Genomic DNA, 25129 nt, shown 5'->3' on the forward strand with positions numbered 1-25129 from the left:
GGATGGAGACCCGGCCGCCGCGCGCTCGGACCTGCTGAGCGTCCCGCAGCCGCCGCAGCCGCCGCCGGGAGCCCGGTGAGTCGCCGCGCCGGGGGCCGACCCCGGAGAGGCAGGGGCGCGAGGGGCGAACGCCCTTGGGGAGGAGGGACGTGGTGACGGGGACGCGGCACCGTGCGGGGCGCAGCGGCGAGGTAGGCTCGTGGCCAGAGAGGGGCTGGGAAGGGAAGCACGCCCGGCCTCGGTGCGGGGGCTTCGGGACCGAGATCCTTCCCCGCAACCTGCCCCCCCAGAACCAGCACCCGGGGGGGGGGCGGGGCGCGGGGCCGCGCGGGAGGCCGTTTGCGTTTCGGCCCAGGCGCGGGTCACCTAGCGACCGAGCGAGGGCTCTGGAGGAAGCATCCCCGGCGGAGGCCGGAATGGGAGGGGGGGACGCCGAGGGCTGCCTGGGCCCCGCGAGCGGCAGACACGGGGTCCTGGGGCTCCCCCGGGGCCGTGCGGGGGCCGCGGGCAGCGGGTCGGCCTCGCCCCCGTCCCGGAGGGGCCGCCGGAGGGGCCGGCGCGCCCCACCTCCTGCAACTGCCGGGAAAGTCCTTAGGAGAGCATCGCTCCTTCCCAGGCAGGTGGAACCGGGGAGCGTGGCGGTGGCGTGTGCGGTCGTGAGTGCCTTTCCCCCAAGTGCGGGTACGGGTGCGGGCTGCGCCTGCCCCACCTCCGAGCGGAGGTCGGGTAACACGCCTTATGAATATTTCAGGGGCGACCTCGCAGGCTCGCCTGCTTCAGATCAAGTTTAATGAATGTGGTGCTGAGCCTCGCCGCTCTCTGCACGAGCAGGTGGGCGCCCCGTGCCCTTGCGCTTCCCCAACAATCCCATCCCTTTTCTCGCACCAACCAGGAGAATGACGCCACTAACCCCCGGTGAGCTTTGGAATGGGACCACAAATCGCGTGTGTCATCAGGAGACTAGTTTTGGGCAGGCATCCAGGCATTGTTCTGCATGCCTGCAGTGTGTGCGTGTGGTGCCGGTGGCTTGACAACCGTCCTTAACCGGAGCGGCCAATATGGTGGAAAGCAGGTGCTGAGCTTGTGTCGGGATAGACGTCTTAATTCATTACCGTCTTGTGACACCCGGTGGCCACGGCGGACTTGGTCACTCTCTCCCTCCAAGTTGAATCCGAGAACAGTCTAGATGAAATTTTGAGGCTGGCACACTCCGTATCCGTCCGCTTAGGGAGCTGTTCATCCCTAATGCTTTCTTTCATGGGAATAAGGAGTCAGTGTCTTAAGTAACGAGCAATCGCTGTCAAGAACGCTTAAACAGGAACACATTAACGTAGGAAACTTTCAGGACTGGAACAAGCTGTTCGTTTAACTTCCATTGCACCATCACCTTGGGTCAACGGCACACAGGGCAGTCGGTCCTCTAAAATGGTACTCACTCCTTTGCAGAAGAAACCTGCTTTTCCCTTCCTTAGAGAGACAGGTATGTCTTTTAAAACGACCTGCGAGGCATTCTGCTAACCAAGATTTCAAGCCTCCAAGATTTACAGGATGCTGAAAGAGGCGACTCTTTTCGCGTTCCAGCCCATTCACACGGAAGCCCAAGCGCCTGGGTTTACAGATGCTTCCCAATTGGGGAAGGCTTCTCCAGCAAAGACACGCACACTGCGGTTAGATCACGGGCTCCACCCCCGCCTGCCAGGCTGCTTCTCCCCAGCCTGTTAGTGAGGACAGTCTGTCTTCGGGTGTCTGGTTAATGAACAACAGAAACCCCAAGATGACTTAGGTATCTTCAATATTGTCTTTTGCTGGTTTAACTGAAAATATGAAATATTTAAAAACTGTTATTAATACATGTAGCTAGGACTTGACTCAGACATAGTGATAATATGAATATCAGCTTTGTAAGAGATTTGGAGCAGTACCACCGTATTCTTTCTGCGTAAATCATTAATAGATATTAGAAAGGAATTCTATAAATTGGCAAAAGAAATGAAAATTTTATATAATAAACAGCACTTGCTAAAGTCTGTCGCTGAGATGTTCAGAAAGAAACCTAGCTGCATTAACAGACACAAAATCTGCCCAGTTGAGAAGTTTGCAGAGTTGGAACACAAATCTCGAAGCGCTCTAAAGCATTCCTTGAGTCCTCTGAGAATTTTTAAGGAGTCCCTGGTAGAGCTGTCAGACTGAGCAAATAAAAATACAGGCTGCCCAGTTAAATTTGAATTTCAGATAAACAATGAATAATTGTTTTTAGTATAAGTATGCCCCCTGTGACATACTTATACTTAAGATCCATATTGTTTACTTGAAAATCAGTTTTGACGGAGCAGCTTGCATTTTATCTGGCAACTTTAGTCACTAGAAATTTCTCACTCCTCATTTTTGGGTCATGTATGGGTTGAAAAAATAAAGTGGAGCAGGAATCATATGCTGTTCTGCAGACAATCTGGGACAGGCTCAGTTCTGGTTCAAGCTATTGAAAATAACTCATGCTGAAAAGTTACTAGTTTCAGTTCAACACGTATCTGTCGAGTCCCCCTGCCTGAGCTGCTCGTGAGAGGTGCCAGCTACAGAGCGGGGGAAGTGTGTGTGAGGGGGCGTCCACATAGAGACCTGAGGCCTGCTGGGGCCTGTGTGTGTTGCAGCCTGGGAGCCACACAGAATTCTGCTGGGTAGCTCCAGGCAGGGAGTGAGAAGACCAGCACGTTGGACGGGTCTGGCTTTGAATCAGAGAGTGAGATCTTATCCTTATCCTGGGAGGAAAAACACCCCTGGGCTTACACCTTGTGGAGGGGGAGCTGGACCGGAAGTTGAAGGACTTTACCTGATGGCCTCAGCTGGAGGCCGGAGTGGCCTGCTGACAATGAGGAAAGTAAGACACGAGAAGGGTATTCTAAAAGAAAGACTAAATAGTTGGGGAGTTGGGGACTGGAGGGAGCAGTGGGGACAAATGCAGGGATCCGGAAATGGTACCTGGATGAATGCACTTTGCTGCACTTAACAAAGCAGTTGGTCTGCCCTTTGATTAGTACCCAAAGTGCTCCTTCACTGTTCCACCACCATCCTGGTTTCTTCGGGTGAAAAGTCATTGTCGAGGAATACTGGAGTATACTATTTATATAGTATTTTGTATACAAGTAGATCTTAAAGTGTAATATTTGAGATGTTGATCGATATTCACTTGCTTCTGGCACAAATTCCTGACACAGGATTAGCAGGTGTTTTAGCTTTAACAAATCTATCGCCTCGAGTAGGAAAAGATACTAAAGGGCAATGACTGCGTGATGTGGTCCAGCTATCTTTAAGGAAGCAGATTCTGATGGTGGAAAGAATGTAGGTTTTACAGAAATAGATTCTGATGGTGGAAAGAATGTAGATTTTACAGAAATAGCACTATGTGAAAATGACCAGATGCTTGTAGTACCAGAGAGTTCCCACTCAGAACATTCCAAATGCAATTAATTCCGAAAAAATAGGACACCACTTAACATTCGCGTCTTCGAAAACCCACCGGGCACTTTCACTATTGATCATCAGCACAGGAAGTTTCCAGAGAAGGTGAAGATCAGACCAGCACAGGCTACGTAGAGAAGTGTTACTCATATCTTGAAGGTTCCAATTTGCCAGTCTCAAGGAAATGACACCAGAGTGCCATTCGAGATTGCGCTTGTCAACAAATCTGGTTTGTCAACCATCTTCAGAAGAAGCTCCTATGCTTGAGTGTCCTCCATATGGTTACGTTTCCACTTCGTATTTTATAATAACTTCTTGAAAATCACAAAAATCACTCTATGCTGAAATGTATAATGAAGTAGTTAATTAGGATCTTTCTTATCAAAGGATTATTCTTTAAAATAGAGCCAAAAAAATCCTATTTCAGGTATTTGTACTGTTCCTCTTTGTAATATCTACCAAACACGTCTTGCCTTATAATTCTTTTTATTTTTATTTTTTAATGTTTGTTTATTTTTGAGAAAGAGAGAGACAGAGCGTGAGCAGGGGAGGGACAGAGAGAGGGAGACACAGAATCCGAAGCAGGCACCAGGCTCTGAGCTGTCAGCACAGAGCGCAACGCGGGGCTCGAACTCATAAACCGCGAGATCATGACCTGAGCCAAAGTCAGACACTCAACCGACTGAGCCACCCGGGCGCCCTGTCTTGCCTTATAATTCTGATAGTAGATGAGAAAAAAAAGTGATCTAGCACATACTAAGCTTGCTAAAATTTCCAGGCAGTTAGACCATAGGTTGTTTTTTTCAGCAAGATTTCACATGGATATGGCTTATTAAAGAACGGCTTACTGCAGTGGTCTCTAATGATAAGCTTATGTGCACGATCACCCCAAGAGAGCTTTAACTGAAATTGTGTGCTCAGTTCACAGTCTAAGTCCTCAGTAAATACTCTGAATTTAAAGAATCTGAAGACAGTGTGTTCTTGCATCCCAAGAGCTTTTAACCCTCCAGCGCACTTCTGCTGACCACAAGCAAGTCTTATTTTACCTCATTTCTGTGCTGTGAAACGGAAGATATGCACATTTAGAAAAAGAAAATCGTGCCAGCTCCGATCCTCTATATCTATAAAATAGATGCTAACTGTGACTACTGTTCTGAGGGATAAATAATTTCATTTTCAGGATAATTAGACAATCTGTGTATTGTCTGTGTACCCTCCGATGTTTTAGACACCATCAAGATAATTCACAATTTGCTGTTTCATTTTTTGCTTTTTTGGTACAAAGCAAGATGATTGTGGTAAATGCTTAAGAAGGACTCATTAAACCCCTTTAAAAAATCAGTCTCAAACAAGCTAATAACTGCAGAATTCAAAGGTCTTTATATAGCTTTTAAATGTTGTTTCCCTCTTAATTACTGGTATTAGGACTTGGTTAATTAGAAGTCTTGGTATAAGAGCTTACTTCAGCTGCTAGAACTCTCCCTCCTAGTTCCCTCGTACAAGTAGATGGCAAAAGGCTGCCATGTGTTTTGAAGGTTTCATTCATGATGAAACGAATAATTTATTTATCCCACAGCTGTTTTTTGGCTTAGCTTATATCAGTGACATCATAAACTCTGTTTCCTATTTTTTTTATATCACCAGTTGGCATTATAAATATTTTAAGTGTGAATCCATCTCTGCAATGAATTTGCTGCACAAGTACCTTTCTTCCTTTTTCCGTTAGAAGAAGAGTAAGAATGTTCTCCCCTTCAGAATTTAGAAGACAGGTTTTCTGAAGATTCTACATTCCAGTAGAACACTTAAAAAGTTTATTTATCTTGAAAGAGAGTGAGAGTACGCAGGGAGAGGGGCAGAGAGGGAAGGAAAGAGAATCCCAAGCAGGCTCTGAACTGTCAGCGCGGAGCCTGACGCAGGGCTCCAACTCACAAGCCGCAAGATCGTGACCTGAGCCTAAATCAGGAGTCAGACGCTTAACAGACTGAGCCACCCAGGTGCCCCTCCAGTAGAACATTTCAATTTTAATTAGATTTTCTTTGGCCTTAGAATCCATTTAAGTTAGCAAAAACTTTAAAAAAAATTGTTTTTACTTAAGAAGTTAAATCATACATTCTCTTAAAATGGTAAGCATTTGTCAAAGTTGTTTTAATTAAAATGTGTATTATGCACATCGCTAGTCATAATTTTTAAAGCCTGTATTAAAATGCCTAACAAAGAATTTTGACTTTCATATTGACTCATGTGTGATGTGTATGCGGCCCAACAGTAAACCCAGTATATAAAAATCAAGACTTAAAAAAGGATTGGGGTTACAGTTTTTGCTTCACTGAAGAGTTCTTTGTTGTATCAGAAATTTCTCCTACTACTTTAAACTGTGGATAACGTAGTGTGTTTAAAATAGAGCTAGACCATCAGATTTTTATATCTACAACATCCTTCTGGAAAGCATCTGTAAATGGGGCTGTGGAGTCATCTTTGAGGGGGAGAGGCAGAAATAAGGTCTAAGACGTGGTCTAATAGCTGGGTTGACCAGCTGTACCCAAAGAATGTTCACAGGTGTGGAAGCCAACATGGTTTCTGTTGGCCTCAGACACTGACATGTCAACGTTTTATCAATGACTCAGGTATACTTGACCATATGCACATTAGGTTTGCTGATGTTGCAAAGCTCAAAGCACTAGTGTGTTTGAATGACAATCTTTTTTTTTTTTTTTTAATTTTTGAAGGAGAAAGAGAGAGAGAGAGAGCATGAGCAGGGGGAGGGGCAGAGAGAGAGGGAGACACAGAATCCGAAGCAGCCTCCGGGCTCTGAGCCGTCAGAGCCTGATGTGCGGCTCGAACTCACACACCACAAGATCATGACCTGAGCTGAAGTCGGACGCTTAACGGACTGAGCCACCTGGGTGCCCCTGAATGACAATCACTATTAAATTTGATATCCCTGAGCCCAGAGCAAGGGCTGAAACTAAGACTGTACTTAAGAAGAAATGATGTTGTCAGAGACTCTTAAACATGGAGAACAAACAGAGGGTTGCTGGAGGGGTTGTGGGGGGGGGGGCTAAATGGGTAAGGGGGCATTAGGGAATCTACTCCTGAAATCATTGTTGCACTACATGCTAACAAACTAGGATGTAAATTTAAAAATAAAGTATTTTTAAAAAAGAAGAAAAACAGATGTTGGCTTCATTTAGGATGTAAAATCAGTTGCCCAAGGACATGGGAGTAGCAGTCCTAGTTAACAACAGTTTGGGTTGTAAAAAGTAGTTTTAGTTCACTTGAGTATTAACCAACAATACAAAAGAAATCAATGCTATCTTTGGTTAGACTCAGAGATGAATACAGTCTGTATCAGAAACACACAATATAACACACTATACTCAAAATGATGCATGGCGAGGGGCGCCTGGGTGGCTCAGTCGGTTAAGTGTCCGACTTCAGCTCAGGTCACAATCTCGCAGTCCGTGGGTTCGAGCCCCACGTCGGGCTCTGGGCTGATGGCTCAGAGCCTGAAGCCTGCTTCCGATTCTGTGTCTCCCTCTCTCTCTGCCCCTCCCCCGTTAATGCTCTGTCTCTCTCTGTCTCAAAAATAAATAAACGTTAAAAAAAAAAAATGATGCATGGCGAGCCACCTATCAGGGATGTAATAAGAGGGACTCTCTCTGTTGGGCTGGACGCTGGCACCCATGACCTCAAAAGCACCTCCTAAATCTGATTATGCACTTTACACTGAGCTCCCAGGCACTTCTACGTGAATCTGCCAATGTCTAATTCAGCCTGGTACTATTTATGTAATATGTAACTATTATACATCCTTTTGTTGATTTATAATATCTATTCTTATTCTTTCTACTTAATGATGATTCCCTAGGTAATTAATCAATCATCACTTAAAGTAAGTGCCTCCATTCTGTGACCACCTCGGGTTCAATTTAAAAGGCTACTTACAGGTATTCTTTCATTACCTAAGATCAGAATTGAAATTCTTAGTTCAAAAAGGTATGTATACTGAAGAGCCATACAATGGGCATGTGTCCAGGCTCTAAAATAAAATCGCACAGCACACCTAATCAACTCAGAGACGGAAGGCGAACATGTGCCCCTCCTGTTCTCTCTGTGTACTCACTACTCCGCACTGTGTTTTGGCTTTCAAAGGTATTTGTTTATAGTGCAGGGCGGACACTTTTCATTCCTTTTGAACACTGCCTTCTGAACCCCCTTCCCGTGTTGGGGGCTGTCCTACATTATGAGGCAGAGCCTGCCGTCCCACCATAGGAGCTAAAATGCTGATACATCATCCTTGCATTCTGGGCCCATGACCCAGACCGTGCCCGGGAGCGGCTGTTCCAGACAGCAACACCCCTTGGCCAATGCTGGGGGACAGCAGTGTCTGCTCCAGAGTCTCGACACAGTGGCATCAGAAGTATCTTTACTGGACCAGCTCCATGTCATCATTTCAAGAGTTATTTTTGGCTACCTAACCTCTAAACCTAGTTCTCTACCCCTCCTGGAGATTCGGTGGGTTACCGTCGGAATAAGTTCCTTTTCTGCTTAAACAGACAGAGCTAGTTTCTGTCCCTTATGATAATAAGCCCTGACCGTCAGAGGGTGCAAGTCCATGCTTATGCTGGCGCATCAGTCGGCCACTAGGACCTGCTGAACGCGATGCACTCTGAAAAACACTAATGGAAATGTGTGCTCATTTTCCGAGTACTTCTGGAATAAGGCACCTTGCTTGGCACTGGAGAGGAGAGGCACACGAAGCTGGTATTTTCAAATCAGTGCTATGGGGACAAGCAGGAGGAGGCAGGGACACCACTGTCAGAGAAGATGGAGGCAGGTATCCTTTTGAGGGTTTACTGATTCTAAAGATTGATTTAGCATGGGGCCAAAGGGTTGAGATAAGAAAGGATGCTTGGGGGTGGGCACCTGGGTGGCTCAATCGGTCATGATCTCATGAGTTTGAGCCCTGCATTGGGCTCTGTGCTGACAGCTCAGAGCTTGGAACCTGCTTCGGATTCTGTCTCCCTCCCTCTCTGCCCCTCCACCCACTCACGCTCTGTCTCTCTCTCTCTCTCTCCCTCTCTCTCTCTCACACACACACAAATAAACACAATTTAAAAAAGAGAGAAAGAAAGGATTCTTGGGAAAATTCCAAGAGGCAATTTTTTTTCACCTTAACATTTATGAAATTAGGAAACACTGCTAGAATGTGTCATATTTTAATTGCCACTTTTTCTCCTAAATCCATCTACCATATTTCACAAATACAAGATGTCATTGGTATACACTGTTTTTAACCACTAACAAACAAGCTCGGTAAATATTTTTAAATGGCAATGCCTAACACCATACAGAGGCTCTACAGTCGAGGGTATAAAGTCTCTACAAGAACTAAGTCAGTCATGGAAATGGGTTAGATGCCAAATTCCTGTTTATTTTTGTTGTACTCTCCCAAGGCTGTTGAAGAATCATAGATTTACCTCTAACTTCTGATATGAACAAAGTCAGGTGTTAATCATCATTGCTTGGCTAGAAAAATGCCTAATGTGCTTACAGTGAGTCTCAGTTTTGTTGATGGTGCCTTTTTTTTTCTTCTTTTGGTAAGTTTCTACTTGGAAAATGTCAAATATATACAGAAGTAGACAGAATAGTATAATGGGTCCTAATACTCAATAATCATCAACTCATGACCAGTACTGTTTGATTTCTAACCTATTGTCTTTCCACCCCATTTTCTTTTGAAGCATATCCTAGACACATAGCATACCATTTGTAAATATTTGTGTGTGTATCTGTAAAATACAATGACTCTTCAAAAACACATAATCACAATAACATTATTATATTCTGGAAAAATATAGCTATAATTTGTGGCATCTTTTCTTAACAGATTTTGTGTTCATCAATTAGGTTTTAAGCTGTTTTTATCTTTGGAGGTTTTTTTTTATAAATTTTTTTTTTTTAACGTTTATTTATTTTTGGGACAGAGAGAGACAGAGCATGAACGGGGGAGGGGCAGAGAGAGAGGGAGACACAGAATCGGAAGCAGGCTTCAGGCTCTGAGCCATCAGCCCAGAGCCCGACGCAGGGCTCGAACCCACAGACCGCGAGATCATGAGCTGAGCTGAGGTCGGATGCTTAACGGACTGAGCCACCCAGGCGCCCCAGCTTTGGAGGTTTTTAAAAAGAAAAACAAATTAAGTCCACCTTAGTGTCCACTGATTTCTTTTTAAGAAATTAATATGATGCTGGTAGGTTATACTGCAGCTCTGAATAGTGCTGATCTCGATTTTTCCATTCTGTAGCTTTTATATGAATGTGTTCTCTAGTTGAGAACTAGAACTGCCGTTCTTGCCATTTCCAAAGCAATCTTCAGAAAAGTCCTATCTACGCCTTTTCTGTTTTCGTCCCTAAAAGGAGGATCCAGAATCACTGTCCAAGTGGCTCGGACATGCTGTTAGATGATGGGCACAACCACACTGAACCCTGCCAGCATTTGTTAACACAAACTCCGTGACTTTCCTGTTGAATGTTTTCAGTGCGTCTTCATCCGTGTCACATCCAGCACTCAAGCTGCAACTTCTGGCCTAGTCGGATACTGTTCTAGAAGGAGGATGGGCTTTTTGAATCCCCCCACCTATTGCAGGCAGCTCTCTGGTTCCTTAGTTTCTGGTTCCTTAGTTCCTCTGAAGCCTTAGTTTCTTTTTCTTTTCTTCCTTTTCTTTCTCTCTTTCTCTCTCTCTTTTTCTCTATCTCCCTCCCATCTTTCTTTGTGTATGGATTCACAGAGATTAAGGGCACTGGACCTCAGGAGGCTAGGAGTACCATCTAGTGTATGCCATCTTTAAATTTAAGTTTCTGTTTTTAGCAAAGTAATACCTGTCCCTTAAAACATCACATAAATATCTGTCAAGTAATCTGTCAGTTCATTTTTCATGGAGACAGCCTTTGTTAAGCCCCCATTCACCATCATCCTGAGAATTCTTTTCCCCTTTCTCAAACATAGGATCTGATTGCTGGGTCCAATGTCTTTCTCATTCTCTACCTTCATTTCGGTAGAATGTTTCCTTTCGAAACTCCTTAAAAGGCATGCTTGGGAGGTACATGGAAGGCCTGTGTGTCTGAAATTGACTCCATTCTTTTCTCATCCCTAATATTTTGGCTGGGTATAGAAATCTGAACTGGAAAGAGTTTTTTTCTCAGAATTTTTATTCTTGCTTCCATGTTCCCACTGACAAACTGGACACTGATTCTTAGCTCTTTGTGTGTGAACTGTTTGTTTTTATTCCCCCACTGGATACATTTATGTTGTAAAAGTGCATATTGATATGCTTTGGTGAGCATCTTTTGTTGTTTAAGGAACTGGGTATCCTCTGGGCCCTTTTGATTGAAGATTCAGTTCCTCAGTTCTTGGAATTTCTTGTATTATTTCTTCAATAATTTTTTCACATACCTTTTCACTTTTATTTCTCTCTGGAATATCTGTTGTTTGAATACTGAATCTTTTTATCCCATTTTTCATCTTTTTTGTCAATTTCTTCTCAGCAGATTTCCTCAAATCTGGGAGATTTCCTCAACTTCCATCTCTGTTGTTTAAAAAAAAATGCTAAGAACATTTTCTTATTCTCTTAATGTGAATTTTTATTGTTTCTTGTGTCTCTTTCATGAGTGTAATATCTTTCTAATATCTATGAAAATTAATTATGATGTATTGATTATTTTCTTCTCTTTGCATTGTTTGTTTCTTCCAAATTCCCCCTTTTTTCACTTTTCTTTGAGCTTCTATAATTCAATCAAGTTAGAAACGTTCCCTAATTCTTTGATAATCCCTGGCTGTCCATTCATATTTAAGACTGAGGCACTAAAATGCTGACTGGAAGCTTTCCATGGGGCTTCTTGGCCATATCGTGTCACAGCAGTCCAGTGAGGGGCTGGTGCTTCACTGGAGGAGATCCACCTGTGTGTTGGGTAATTTCCTGAGGGATAAATCCCCAGTAGCCTGGGGAGAAGCATTATAGCTGCCTCTGACCAGGGAGTTGAGTGGAAGAAGAAGCCTGGATAAATCTCACATTTATCATGCAGACTTTTATTTAGCTCCTTCTATTCAGGATGACCGTTCAATCTCATTTTCTTGTGTCCAGAAGTTCAGAGCCTCTCTAGCTCAACCTCTTCAAGAATAAATCTCACCTCTTCTGACAGAGTGGAGCACGGTTATACTTGCTTTCCAAGAATGGGGAAGGAGCTCTACCTATTCCTTATGAAAAATGCCCACCAAGCCTCCTGTGTTGGCTTCATTCTACACTACCACTTTTAGAGGAACTGGGCATCACTAACTCCTGAATATGACCAAGAGTCCATATTCTCAATGGTACTGCCTTTGGATCAGGTCCCTGACTGCAGGCTTAATCAGTTAGGCTAAGTAAATTACCATTTGTTCATCCTTTCAGCCTCTAGAAATCTGCTGATATCTCACGTACGCTCCTATTGCCCTTAGCCTTATGGATTTACACCTTTTTGATTTCTTTATTCTCACGTCAGTGGGATTTTGTGGGGGGGGGCGCCATGTTTATTTGTTTACTTACTAAATTTTTTTTTGAGACAGAGAGTGTGTGTGAGTGGGGGAGAGGGGGAGAGGGGGAGGGGGGGAGAGAGAGAGAATATGAATCTCAAGCAGGCTCCACAGTCAGCTTTGAGCCCAATGCAGGGCTCATTCTCATAACTCTGGGATCATGACCTGAGCTGAAATCAGGAGTTGGACACACAGCCGAATGAGCCACTCAGGTGCCCCTTTTCTGCCATGTTTAAATGGAAGTCCATGACAGAAGCTTTAAGTTAAAAGGGATTATAGATGTAAAATACTGTTAACTACAGCAGCAATAATTGCAGTGAGACAATTCCTACTTAGTAAGGACCTCATGCTGCCTGTGTGAACTTCCATAACAACCATTCTTGTTTGTTGCTCCTCTGAGCCTCTAACCCACAGTAAATCTTAATGCTCTCTTAACCTACTCATACCACTTTCTTAGCAAAGTATTCCACCTCACACACACTACTATAAATAACATGTACTCCCCCTTAAAAAAGAGAATTTCATATCATTGATCAGAATTTTGCGTCACATCCACGAAAAATCCGTAACAATGACATACTGGTCAGGAACCCTTGCCTAAGAGGATAGTCCAGTTTAGTCTGACGTGGCTGAAATGTATTTTCATTTGAGACAGCTCAGAGCTTCTTTTTTTTATGTTTATTTATTTTGACACAGAGAGAGAGAGAAAGAGTGGGAAGAGGGGCAGAGAGAGAGGGAGACACAGAATCCCAAGCAGGCTCCATGCTATCAGTTCAGATCCTGATGTGGGGCTCGATCCCATGAGCTATGAGATCGTGACCTGAGCTGGAATCAAGAGTCGAAGGCACAACCAACAGAGTTGCCCTGGTGCCCCTGAGACAGCTCAGATCTTCTACACTGACTTCAGAAAGGCCCTAGACTCCATGTGTGAAATCTGCTAGATTTCCTACGCCTGGAGGACAAAGACTGTATCCTGTTTATTTTGTGTCTCTGGTGCCTAGAAAGAACTGAACATGATAAGTGAACACGTTTGGTGACTAGCAGTTAGAGCCAAGGTCTTTTCTTACCAACTGTGGCTGTCTGGCCTTGGACAAGTGATTTGTTGGATTTGACTGAGGTCCCAAAAGACAAGGTCACCTTGTAGAGGTGAAGAGGAAGGAAGGGGTCAAGAATGGAATACTAGGGAACACTTACACTTAAAAGGCAGAAGAATGTGAAACGGGTGGAACCAGGAGAAGGGGTGATCATGGAAGGCAAAAACAGGCCGCAGCATCACATGAAAGCATATCAACTATGGTAAAGTCAAGGAAACAGAGCTTGGACTAGACAGTGCTCTGCCTTCAATGAAGCATTTCCGTACTCACTCCTTCACTCTTGCTGTAGATGAGGTGTGCTCACGTGTGAGAACGGTGTGTGCTGTGTTGTATCGTGGAGGGGCTGTGATAGGAGAAGGGAACCAGAGCCCAGAGCCTATGCAGTAACCAGCTGGAAGCATCTCTGGTGGGTTAAGAAGGATGCGAGTTGCTCCTATGTAATCAACCTCTATCAGATCTTGGAATTACTTAGCCTGGTTTAAGCTGAATAAAAACGTTTGAGTTGGGGAATAAGAATCCTCTGGTGTGATTTGCTGCAGGCCACTCGTGCTCTTTGTCACCAATCAATGGAATCTTCTGCAGAAACATCATGGCCTGGAATTTGGAAATAAGTAGGTGACTTCAGTCTGACTATATTTCACCTATCCTGAGACTTTTTTCCCCACTAAGCCACTGAAATCGGGCTGCAGCAAATTAGCAGCATTTTATCCTTCCTTAAGGACACATGACATAATGGCGCATCTTATCCTTTATGGCACTGATGAGATACCACCGGGAAGAATAAAATAATATGTACTCAGCAAACGTTTATCGTCATGCATATTAAGTCATAGCTCTAAAATAAGTTTAAAACTACTTTTTTTTTTTTTAATTTGTTTTACAGTACGAATAGTTGCTGCAGCCCAACCTAATAAGTGACTGGGGTCAGCGACTGCCTTAGGGGTGCAATACCTGTTTGCCTCCAGGCCCCTGGAAATGCTCTAATTTGCTTGGATTTTCCTGTCAAGTGTTTCTAACATATGTCTTCATTGTATTATCATTATATGAAAGAGAAAATTTAATTAAGAGTATCAGTCTAGATTGGCAAAATCATATCCATTTAATTTTTATGTAGTCATGAGGTTACCATTCTTTTATTGCGGTTTTATTTAGAAATTTGACTTTTAGGGGCACCTGGGTGGCTCAGTATGTTGGGCATCCAATTCCTGATTTCAGCTCAGGTCATGATCCCACACTTCATGGGTTTGAGCCCCGTGTCGGGCTCTGTGCTGACAGCGTGGAGCCTGCTTGGGATCTCTCTCTGCCCCTCCCCTGCTTGCATTCTCTCTCTCTCTCTCCCTCTCTCTCTCTGCCCCTCCCTGACTCACACTCACTCTTTCAAGATAAATAAATCAAACTTAAAAAAAAATTTTTTTTAATTTAACTTTTAAAACTCAAAGAATTGAGAATGTACGAAATCCACACAAGTATTTTTGTGGAAAAATGAATTAATACCTAGAAGGTATGATTTTGAAATGCCCTTATTCTTTTATAGATGAAAGACAAGTTTTATCAGTTCTGCTTTCCCAGCCCTTCGCTCCCTCCATGAAAACAGTGCAGACACGCTGGCAACCACAGGGAAAGCCAGAAAATCACTGTACCTTTAAAGCGGATCATCAATATATTTGCAGGCAGCCGTGGATCCTGTGGCTGGCAGGGGCCTCCATTGCTATAAATCACGAAAATAAACCCTGGATGAGTGTTTTATTCCTGAAGAAGGGGAAAGAAAACCTTCCTAGTTGTCATTTTCATGAGTGTCAGCAGAGCACTTTTCAAGCTAAGCAATAGAGGAGGAAAGTTCTGGAATGTGGCCTCAGGGAGAATGTTATGCATGAGCGTTATACCTCTAACGTGGCATGCTGGACAGCATGTGTGAAGTGTAATCTGAAAGATTTGTCACTTTTCCAGGGTGGTGAATTTTCATATTGCTTGCTCTCTCTCATCTGCATACCTGTAATAAAGTCAAAAACTGCACGTTATACATGTTTCAAATGCTCAAAAATAGACTTAGAAATTTTTCTTTCCTTTCTCTTCCCTCCCCTGCCAATCCTCGCGCCCCCTCCCCCACCTCCCTTCCTATTCCACATGGTGACTATGTTCTATCCTCTGAAGACTGACTCCCTCATCTGTCTAGGGCTCCCTGGCACGGACACAGTGCTTCTTAGGACTTGACAAGTAAGAAGCATGATGGAAACTTGGCCACTACCTGAGCTTGCTAATTCAGACCTATTTATTCACCTCATTTGGGTCTGATACTTGGCCCACCAGATTTAAGACGACTGACCTCCACATCCTTGTGTTTTGTGGGTGGGCTCAGCCAGAGCCCAGCCCCACACAGGGCAGGTGGCTTAGCAGCCACTCCTTATCCCCAGCCCTCACTGCCCTTGCCTGTGATCCCACAGAGACGTGCCTGTTTGGGAGCAATTCTGAAGTGGTGATATCTTAAAACCACCTAAGCTTCAAACCCTTCTCCTCCGCTTACCTTCCCCACCTAGACACACAGGTCTTCCGCCAAAGCGGAAGAAAGGGTGGAAAAGAGGGGCCCGTATCTCTTTCTGCCAGAGTCCCAAATCTGTCCTTGACTGATGGAGGGATGTCACCACTGTGATTTCAGTGGACTTCAGCAGAGCACAAGTAGCACACTCTGAGACCATTCAAGAGGGAAATGGAAATCTCCCCATAGGTTAAGATCATTTACTTGGAGTTTATTATTGTCATCAGGAAAATTTTCTCAACTACTTTTAGAAAATGTGTAAAGTGACATAATATAATAAGGACACAGAATAAACGGAATTGAACCAAATTAACCTTAGGCTTTCTTCTGATACCCAAAGTGGCTTTTGATCAATCGTATTTTTAGGGGAGAAAACTATAAAACTTAGTATTTCTGGACCTTACCGTCCAATGTGCCATTGTTTTCTTCTCTCATCTGAAATGAGAAGAAAACCTCAAAGTGAGGAAATTAAATCAGTGGCAAATGATTTCCATATCGCTGACCTTGAACTTATCATCTGCAGGGTTCAAGTGGGGGATATCCCCCCTCCCTCCAATGCTAAATGGACTTTTTTTTCCACTACTGATAAAAAGAAACTTTGTCTTTTAAATCCACTCTGGGTTGGGGGGAAGGGTAGTGGCATGTGTCTTCATCTCCTGATTATAATGACATATTTTGAGATTGACCCGTTTGATTGATTTTTTTTTCTCCTTAGTTGTGTTGTAGCGTGAAAAGAAAACAACAAGAAGCAGTTAGGGAACTCTAAAGGGGAATGGAACTTATTTTGTTTTTCAGTGACATCAAGAAAACTCGTTCAAGTTAGTATATACCTCCTGGGTAGATTTGGAATATTTTACCAACCATTACACAGATTTTTATGTGCAGCAAAAAACAAACAAACAGTAAACAAATATTTTCATCTGCAAGGTGGAAACTAAAACATACAGAGGTAGACCGAAAGCAAACCAAGAGAAAATGCGGATTTGAGGACCGTGTCTCACTGATCAATAACTCAAAGAATGATTTGGGGAGAGTGAAATCACCACAGCAATGGCAGTCTGGCCAGAGCTTGCATTTCGTTGGATTTTCCCCAAGGGAGCACTAGGTTGACTTTGAAAGGAAGGGTACTTTTACTGCTAGTTACTTCAGAATTATACTACCAAGGATTCAGATGTCCTTGGAAATGTGGTCTCAGGAAAGACTATAAAACCCACCCTTTGGGGCTCTGTTGTGTAACTTCTCATAAAAGGTTCTCATTGGGAAACTTTCAGATCTGCAGTGTATTTGCCTCAGGAAAGGAAACAGGGTGGTTTTTAGTGCAGGAGTGACTCTTATATTCAAGAGTCCCCTAGCTCACTCCCAGAGGAACACTAAGTTTTCATGTGCAGATGGACATCCAGGCTTTGATTATCCCCAGCTCTGCACTTTAGCTGGAATTGAATGTGCTGTTCATTTCTTTCAATCTTAAGTCAGTCCAGAATTTTCCCTCCGTGGTTTCCAGAGGCAGCGCAGGGGAGTGATTAATAGCGTCTCAGGAGCCACGCTGTGGGGTTGGGAATCCCAGCTCTGCCAGTAAGTAGTAGCTGTGTGACCACGGAAAGCTGCTTCACCTCTGTGTGCCTCGACTTTCCCAACTGTAAAATGGAGACACTATTATTCACTGCATAGAGTGATTGTGAGGTAAGCTGATACAAACAAAGCTCCTCGAATACTGCCTGGTGCACGGTAAGCACTTGGTAAATGTTAGCCAGCCACAAGACTTTACGCCAACATTACATTTTTAAATTAAATTTTATTTCTTAAATGCGTTCCGTACAACATTTAAAAAAAAAAAAAAACTAGGATGACCCCAAATTAGGGAAATTATTGAGAGTGGAGCACTGTTTACTTTGTGGATTGTCTTTTATTTACACATAAATATGAGTCCACAAGCATTTTGGGTTGTTATAAGGGATTCAGTCAGTTAGAATTTGAAGGCTACATATGTCGTTTTTTTTTTTTTGTCTCATGTAGGGATTATGACTTTAAAGAAAGTGTTTCTGTTCCCTCTAGTTGAGTGTCTAATTCAGTCCCTGTGATACTCAATAGAGAGGTCGGTTTCTAAGAGGCAGGGTCACCCCGAGGTACTCTACAAAGAGCCCTAGGAGGTTTTTCGCTCAAAGGGGCTGCAGCAGGTTCTTTGATACCAGAAGAGACGATGAGTTTTCAAAGCTGCGGACCATGCCTGCCGTCCCTTTCTTTCCAGCTGGAAAATAAAAGTACAGAGGAACCTAAGCCCACACACAGCACTGAAGTGTCACCTGATCTCTGGAGGTGTTTGATGCACGGGGCACAGTCATCCGATCCCTCCCTGCAGAGCGGGTCAGGGCAGTGTCCTCACACTCGTGGAGACGAATCACTGCACGTAAACGGAAGATTAGGAGACCCAGGATTATGGTCATATGGTTTATTTTGGTTTAAAAAAAAAATCTAAGGGGTTTTCTTTTTCTTCCAGTGGGGACATTTTTCGTTTATGAGTGCTGTTATGGAATAGTGCTGTTAAAGACATGCATTTCTCTAGAAGGGTGCAGGGTTCATCCCAACAAATCCATATTGAGCCTCCAGTGTGCCAGGCACTGTATCAGGCCTTGGGGCTTCCCTGGGGCCCGAGAGGGGCATGTAGTCCAGAGGGGAAAGAAACACGGAGCACATCACCTCATTACAGGAGGAGAGATTTAAATACAGCAGGTAATTCTGATGTCCACCTGGTTACACGCCCCTCTCGAGAGGCAGTTTCAGGGAAGAGACGGCACACAGAGCAGTCCCCACACTGTCCTTGCACTCGGGGAAACAGGTGGCATTGGAGCTCACATGTGACCAAAACAGGGCAAACGTTACATAAGTAATACCTGAATAAATCTGAATTAAACAGAAGAGTGAATATCAGTGTTTTTCAATTAGTGAGACGGATACAAACAAGACAAGCGCCTTCATTAATTGAGTGAAGGTCGACAGGCATGTGAGTAAAATACTTGGGAAGTCTCTCCGAGCTGCTGTATTGTTAGAACGCTGTGCACATCAGAAGCAGCCTCCAAGTCTCCCTGACCTCTCTGGCCCTGTCCAGCGCTCGAAAAAAATGCTGCTTTGGCTACAAAGGAATCGGTTAACTCAGAACCACTCAGGGAAAAGCAACTCAAAAGACATTTTCTTAAATCGCAGTGGCTCAGATATCATACTTTGCACGCCAAACTATCTGTTGCACGCTCCTACCATTCGCACAGATTGTCTAGTTAACAGCACACAGGCCATTGGCAAGTGTGCCTCTTTTAAAACAAAGCTGGATTTAAAAAAATAACCAGTAATTTTTTTTTAGATGAAACATTTAGCGAGGTTATTGAATGAATACACAGCAAGCAGTGAGTTAAACAGCATTTACACAAGCTTTCCACTCAAAGCCATTTTTGGTGTTTCCTTTTTGGGGGACACATAATTAGAACTAATCGTTGTCTTTGTTTCCTGTTTGGGGGACAAATAATTGGAACTAATTGTTATTTTTCCATCCCTTCACTTTTCCCATCCAACCAGTAAGTCCAGTTGATTCTACCTTCTGAATATTTCCCACTTCTGTGCACTTCTCTCTACCACCACTGTCGGTGGCCCAGTTCAGGTCACAACTTGCCAGGATTTATCTAAACAGTCCCTTCAACGTGAATAGACACTTCTCTAAAGAAGACATCCAGATGGCCAACAGACACATGAAAAGATGCTCAACGTCACTCCTCATCAGGGAAATACAAATCAAAACCACACTGAGATACCACCTCACGCCAGTCAGAGTGGCTAAAATGAACAAATCAGGAGACTATAGATGCTGGAAGGATGTGGAGAAACGGGAACCCTCTTGCACTGTTGGTGGGAATGCACATTGGTGCAGCCGCTCTGGAAAAGTGTGGAGGTTCCTCAAAAAATTAAAAATAGACCTACCCTATGACCCAGCAATAGCACTGCTAGGAATTTACCCCAGGGATACAGGAGTGCTGATGCATAGGGGCACTTGTACCCCAATGTTTATAGCCCCACTTTCAACAGTAGCCAAATTATGGAAAGAGCCTAAATGTCCATCAACTGATGAATGGATAAAGAAGATGTGTTTTATATATACAATGGAATACTACTTGGCAGTGAGGAAGAATGAAATCTGGCCATTTGCAGCAACATGGATGGAAATGGAAGGTATTATGCTAAGTGAAATAAGTCAGGCAGAGAAAGACAGACACCATACGTTCTCACTCATACGTGGATCCTGAGAAACTTAACAGAAGACCGTGGGGGAGGGGAAGGGGGAAAAAAGTTAAAGAGAGGGAGGGAGGCAAACCATAAGAGACTCTTAAATACTGAGAACAAACTGAGGGTTGATGGGAGGTGAGGGAGAGGGAAAAGTGGGTGATGGGCATTGAGGAGGGCACCTGTTGGGATGAGCACTGGGTGTTGTATGGAAACCAATTTGATAATTATATTTAATATAAAAAAATAAATAAAATTTAAAAAGTCCCTTCAGTGATTCTTCACTTGACAAAATGACCTTTTATTTTAGAAGATAATTTAATAAATATTTAATTTATTAGTATTTAATAGAATTTGATAAATAATAAGTAAAATATTAATAGTAATGAGTACCAACTCATTGAGTGCATGTTATATACCTGTCACTGTGCTAAGCACCTTACATGCTTTGGTTCATTCAATCCTTAGTACGACCATACAAGGTAGTTATTAATTTCTTTACCCACTTAAGAGGGTGAAAACTAAACCCTGGAGAGGTTAAACAAATCGTCTAAAGTCACTTAGTTAGTGGTAGATCCCAGAGATGAACTCTGTCTCCAAAACTTGTGCTCTTAACCAGCATGCGCATGCTGCCATATTTGCGAATTTTCCCTTATGTGGTAAATCTCCCTTGCAGCATTAAACTATATTGTATTAACCCAGCATGATGCTAGCACATAAAAATCCAAAAGGGTTTTTTTTTATTTTTTTTATTTTTTTTTAATTTTTTTTTTTAAAATTTTTTTTTCAACATTTATTTATTTTTGGGACAGAGAGAGACAGAGCATGAACGGGGGAGGGGCAGAGAGACAGGGAGACACAGAATCGGAAACAGGCTCCAGGCTCTGAGCCATCAGCCCAGAGCCTGACGCGGGGCTCGAACTCACGGACCGCAAGATCGTGACCTGGCTGAAGTCGGACGCCCAACCGACTGCGCCACCCAGGCGCCCCAAGGGTTTTTTTTTTTAAATGGATAAATTCAGGAAGACTTATGTAGAGAACAGGAAGCTGAATTATTATAATATTTCACTTATCCCACATCCTTATGACATTTTTTTAGATAAACCAGTTTTCTAGATAACTGAAATTAAACCATTTAAGGATATATTTTTATTTTCACAAAATCTTTCTGAAGTGTATTTCATTCTTTATTTCTTTAGTAGTATGACCATCCTAATATATTACCTTAATGACAAAGAACTATTGTTATAAGAAACAGATGTTGTATATAGTATTTATTTACTATTTCCTTTTGGATTGTGGTTTTAATTACCATCTATATGCTGAGGAAGCCCAAATCTTTGTCTCCAACCAGGATTTCTCTCTTGACTTTCAGATCCACATATATCCACACTACCACTTGACCCTGCAAGTTCAAAATGCCCCAAAGACCCCTAAATACACCCAGACCCTCAGATCTGCATCTCCAGAATTCTTCTCTTAGTGGGTCTACTCTCTACGCACAGAGATAGGCATAATGTTTGATGACTCCTTTTCTTTCACTAATATTCCCTAATCAGTAAATTAACAAAAGTCCTCTTGATTTTACCTCCTAAATATCGCTCAAATATCATCACATTTCTGTCTCCGTCCATTGCCTTATCCTACCATTATTATCTTTAATGTTAACAACCCTCTAAATGGTGCCCCTATCTATAATTCTACCACAATCCAATTTATTCTCCATACTATTTTTTTTTTAACTAGAAGTCTGATTGTGTCACATCTCAGTTTGAAAACTTTCAATAGTTCACCACTGCTCATGGGATAAGGTTTGAATGTCTTCAATATTGCTTACAAAGCCTTCGATGATTTGAGACTTTCTTGCCTTTCTGTATCTTGTCATCCCTTTTTACCTGTCCCTCTCACCGAGCACAACCAGGTCATATAGAACATTCCCATCTACACATTGTGTATTCTCTTGCTTCTGGGACTTTGCATGTGTTGTCTGGAGAACCCCTGACCCTTCCATCTAAGGTAGATATCTCTCATACTCACGAACACAGCACCTATTTCTGCTTGTAATATTGTGGTTAAGTACCTACTTGTTTCTCTATATTGTCTTCTCTTCTGCCTCCCTCAAGGCCATTGGGGCTGGAAGATGGAACCCATGCCCCACATGTTCACCTATATCCCTAGTACCTAACTCTGTGTCTAGAGCGGAGTTGGCACTAATATTGTTTAAGTTTTAGTATAGTATTAGATTTATAGAAAAGTTACGAGGATAGTACAGCGTTCCCTGGCACCCAGTATTCCCTATTGTTAACATCTTACATTAGTATGATCCATTTGTCACAACTAATGAACCAGTATTAATACCTAATTATTAACTAAAGCCATGCTATTCAGATTTCCTTAGTTTTTTGTTGTTTTTTTTTAAGTTTATTTATTTATTTATTTTTTTAAAGGCAAGGGGACAGATTCTCTCCTAGAGCTTCCAGAAGAGAACATAGCCTTCTTAATGCCTTGGGGTTTTTTTTTAGGTTATTTATTTATTTTGAAAGAGAGGGAGTGCAAGTGGGGAAGGGGCAGAGAGAGAGAGAGAGAGAGAGAGAGAGAGGGTGAGAGAGAGAATCCCAAGCAGGCTCACACCACCAGTGCAGAGCCCGACGCAGGGCTCAAACTCACTGACTCACAAACCAATGAGACCACGACCTCAGCCAAAGTCAGAGCGTAACTGACTGGGCCAGCTAGGAGCCCCTACGTTTATTCACTTTTGAGTAATCTCTACACCCAACATGGGGATCAACCTCACAACCCTGAGATCGAGAATAACACGCTTTTCTGTCTGAGCCAGCCAGGTGCCCCCACTTTCTTTAGTTTTTAACCTAATGTCCTTTTTCTGTTTCAAGATTCCATCCAGGATACCACATTACACTTAGCCATGCCTCCTTCGGTACCCCTTGGCCATGACAGTCTCTCAGACTTTCCTTCTTTTTGGTGATCTTGGGAGTTATGATGAGTATTAGCTGGGTATTTTGTGGAGTATCCCTCAGTAAGAATTTGATGTTTCTAGCATGATTAGACCAGGTTGTAAGTTTGGAGGAGGAAGACCAAAGAGGTCTTTTTCGTTGCCATTTTCGTTGCATCATATTCAGGGTACATACTGTCAACATGACTTGTCACCATGATGTTAACCTTGCTCACCTAGCTGAGGTAGTGTTTGTCAGGTTTCTCTAGTGCAAAGTTACTGGTTCCCTCCCACCCCTACCCCCCAACTTTCCATTTTGTACTCAAGGAGTCACTGTGGCCTGCCTACATTTAAGGGGTTGACAGGCTCCGCCTCCTTGAGGGCAGAGTATCTACACAAACTATTTGGAATCCGTTGGTGCAAGAGATTTATATATTCTCCCCAACTTATTTATTCAGTCATTTATTTATATCAGTGTGCAATCATGGGTATTTATTTTATACTTTGGGCAATAATCCAATATTTTGTTACTTAAGTGGTTCCAGCTTTGGCCACTGGGAGCTTTTCAGTTGGCTCCTGTGTTTATTTGATATATCCTCGATTTCTTTTGAGCACTCCTTTACTTTCTGGCACAAGACATTTCAGGCTCATCTTGAATATTCCTTACCCCAGCCCTAGAATCAGCCATTTCTCCAAGGAGCCCTGGTTCCCTTTATTGTAAACAATATGCACACCCATGATCTGGGCTCTGGGTAAGTACTAACAATTTTTCAGAAAAACTGGATCCATTTTTAGAAACCACAAAAAGCACAAAGACTAATGTATCTTCCCACCACCCAAAATAAGCCAATGTTTTTCTGCTTTGTTTTACCTCAGATCTATGTTAAGAAATAAAACACTTGAAGTTGAAGGTCATTTTCCCCCAGTGGCCTTTTCCCCAGTCCTAAACCCTGCCCTCCCCTCCCAGAAGCAACCACAATCTTAAGCTGATGTGCAGACACTTTTTTTTCAAGCATTCATGGAACAGCTACAGAAGCATATGTATTAAAGAAAAACCTGGCTCTTCTTCGGTCTGAGCTGCCCACATTCCCAGACTGTCCTGGCCGGTCGTTGTGTCTCCACCCTCAGCCACCATCTGTACACTCAGCTCCTCGCCTGCCTGGCCAGGGCAGCTGGGGCTCCGCTCGTCTCTTCTCTCTGTGGCTTCCAGCCACTCTCTTATCTGGTCTGTACCTTTCTGTCTCATCCTGACTTGAAACTGCGCTTCCTCCTTGTGGGGGGAAGAAGACCAATACTCTGCAGACTTTGTGAAAAGAAAACTGGAAACTGGAAATGGCTAGACAAATAGAAAATCTCACGGTTTCATTCACAGTGTGAAAAAAAAAAAAAAAAAAAAAAAGCAGAACAGGGCCGGGGACATAGGTTTCATTTATTTGGAGGGCGTGGCTCTTTAACATCTGATTTTTAGCTTAAAGACATTACCAGTTGCTTCTAATTATTTTCAAGTTGTACTTCTGGAAGGCTGAGGTTGCCAGATTTAAGATTACCAAATATCTGGAAATTAGGATAATTATGGATAATATGATTCTAAAAAAAGTAGGATAATATGATTCTTCATTTCTATTTTTCTTACAAATACTGTTCTTCAGAATATAGGAACAGGGACACCTGGCTGGCTCAGTCAGTAGAGCACCCAACTCAGGGTTGTGAGTTCAAGTCCCACATTGGGCGTGGAGCCTACTTTAAAAAAAAGTAAAAATAAGATAAATTTTAAAAATACAGGAACAATACCCAAAATAGAGAAAAATCTTACTATTGAAGAGACTGTTTATGAAACTAATTATTTCCCCATCAAGGGACTTACAATGAAAGGCTAATTATGTCATTACAAAGTAAAAGTCTTTGGCCATGATCTCCATCCACCAAACTGGATTGCTATGTGAGCAGTTCAGTTGATAACGTTCTGGGTGCTTTCTGTCTGCTTACTATGGTAAGCAGAAATCTCAGGTTTGGGATTTCCAGCTCCATTAATAGTAAATATATTAAATTTGTTCCCACAGCTGACACTTACGCTGACAAAGGCAAATTCGGAAGCAGCTCCTTGAGGACAGTGTGGATAACACCTAATCAAAACCGGCACAATGAAGCACTTCCTGCGGTAAGTATTTATGGTTCCCTGGTTGAGCTCTCTAAAATGGAGAAACTTCCTTCCCAATTAGGATAATATTCCTGTTCACCATTTGGGATCCTATATCCAGGTCTCT

The 25129-nt window shown here is 43.0% G+C and overlaps 1 protein-coding gene across 3 annotated transcripts in view; it reads left to right on the plus strand.

Annotated features, from left to right (window-relative positions):
- Positions 1-25129, plus strand: part of ELMOD1 (ELMO domain containing 1) — a 65488-nt gene continuing 40359 nt past the window's right edge. For 2 of the 3 annotated variants that reach the window (XM_040482874.1, XM_040482875.1), the window contains exon 1: positions 24926-25023. Coding sequence is in view for 1 of the 3 variants with exons in the window: in XM_040482877.1 (XP_040338811.1) it covers positions 25007-25023 (17 nt within the window). In the remaining 2 variants the exon portion in view is untranslated. Of the gene's footprint in view, positions 76-24925; positions 25024-25129 lie in introns of those variants that run through there. The other variant, XM_040482877.1, reaches the window with a different exon arrangement.

The sequence above is a fragment of the Herpailurus yagouaroundi genome, unplaced genomic scaffold (genome assembly GCF_014898765.1).
Source record: "Herpailurus yagouaroundi ecotype Mexico unplaced genomic scaffold, PumYag 161, whole genome shotgun sequence".
Taxonomy (NCBI): domain Eukaryota; kingdom Metazoa; phylum Chordata; class Mammalia; order Carnivora; family Felidae; genus Herpailurus; species Herpailurus yagouaroundi.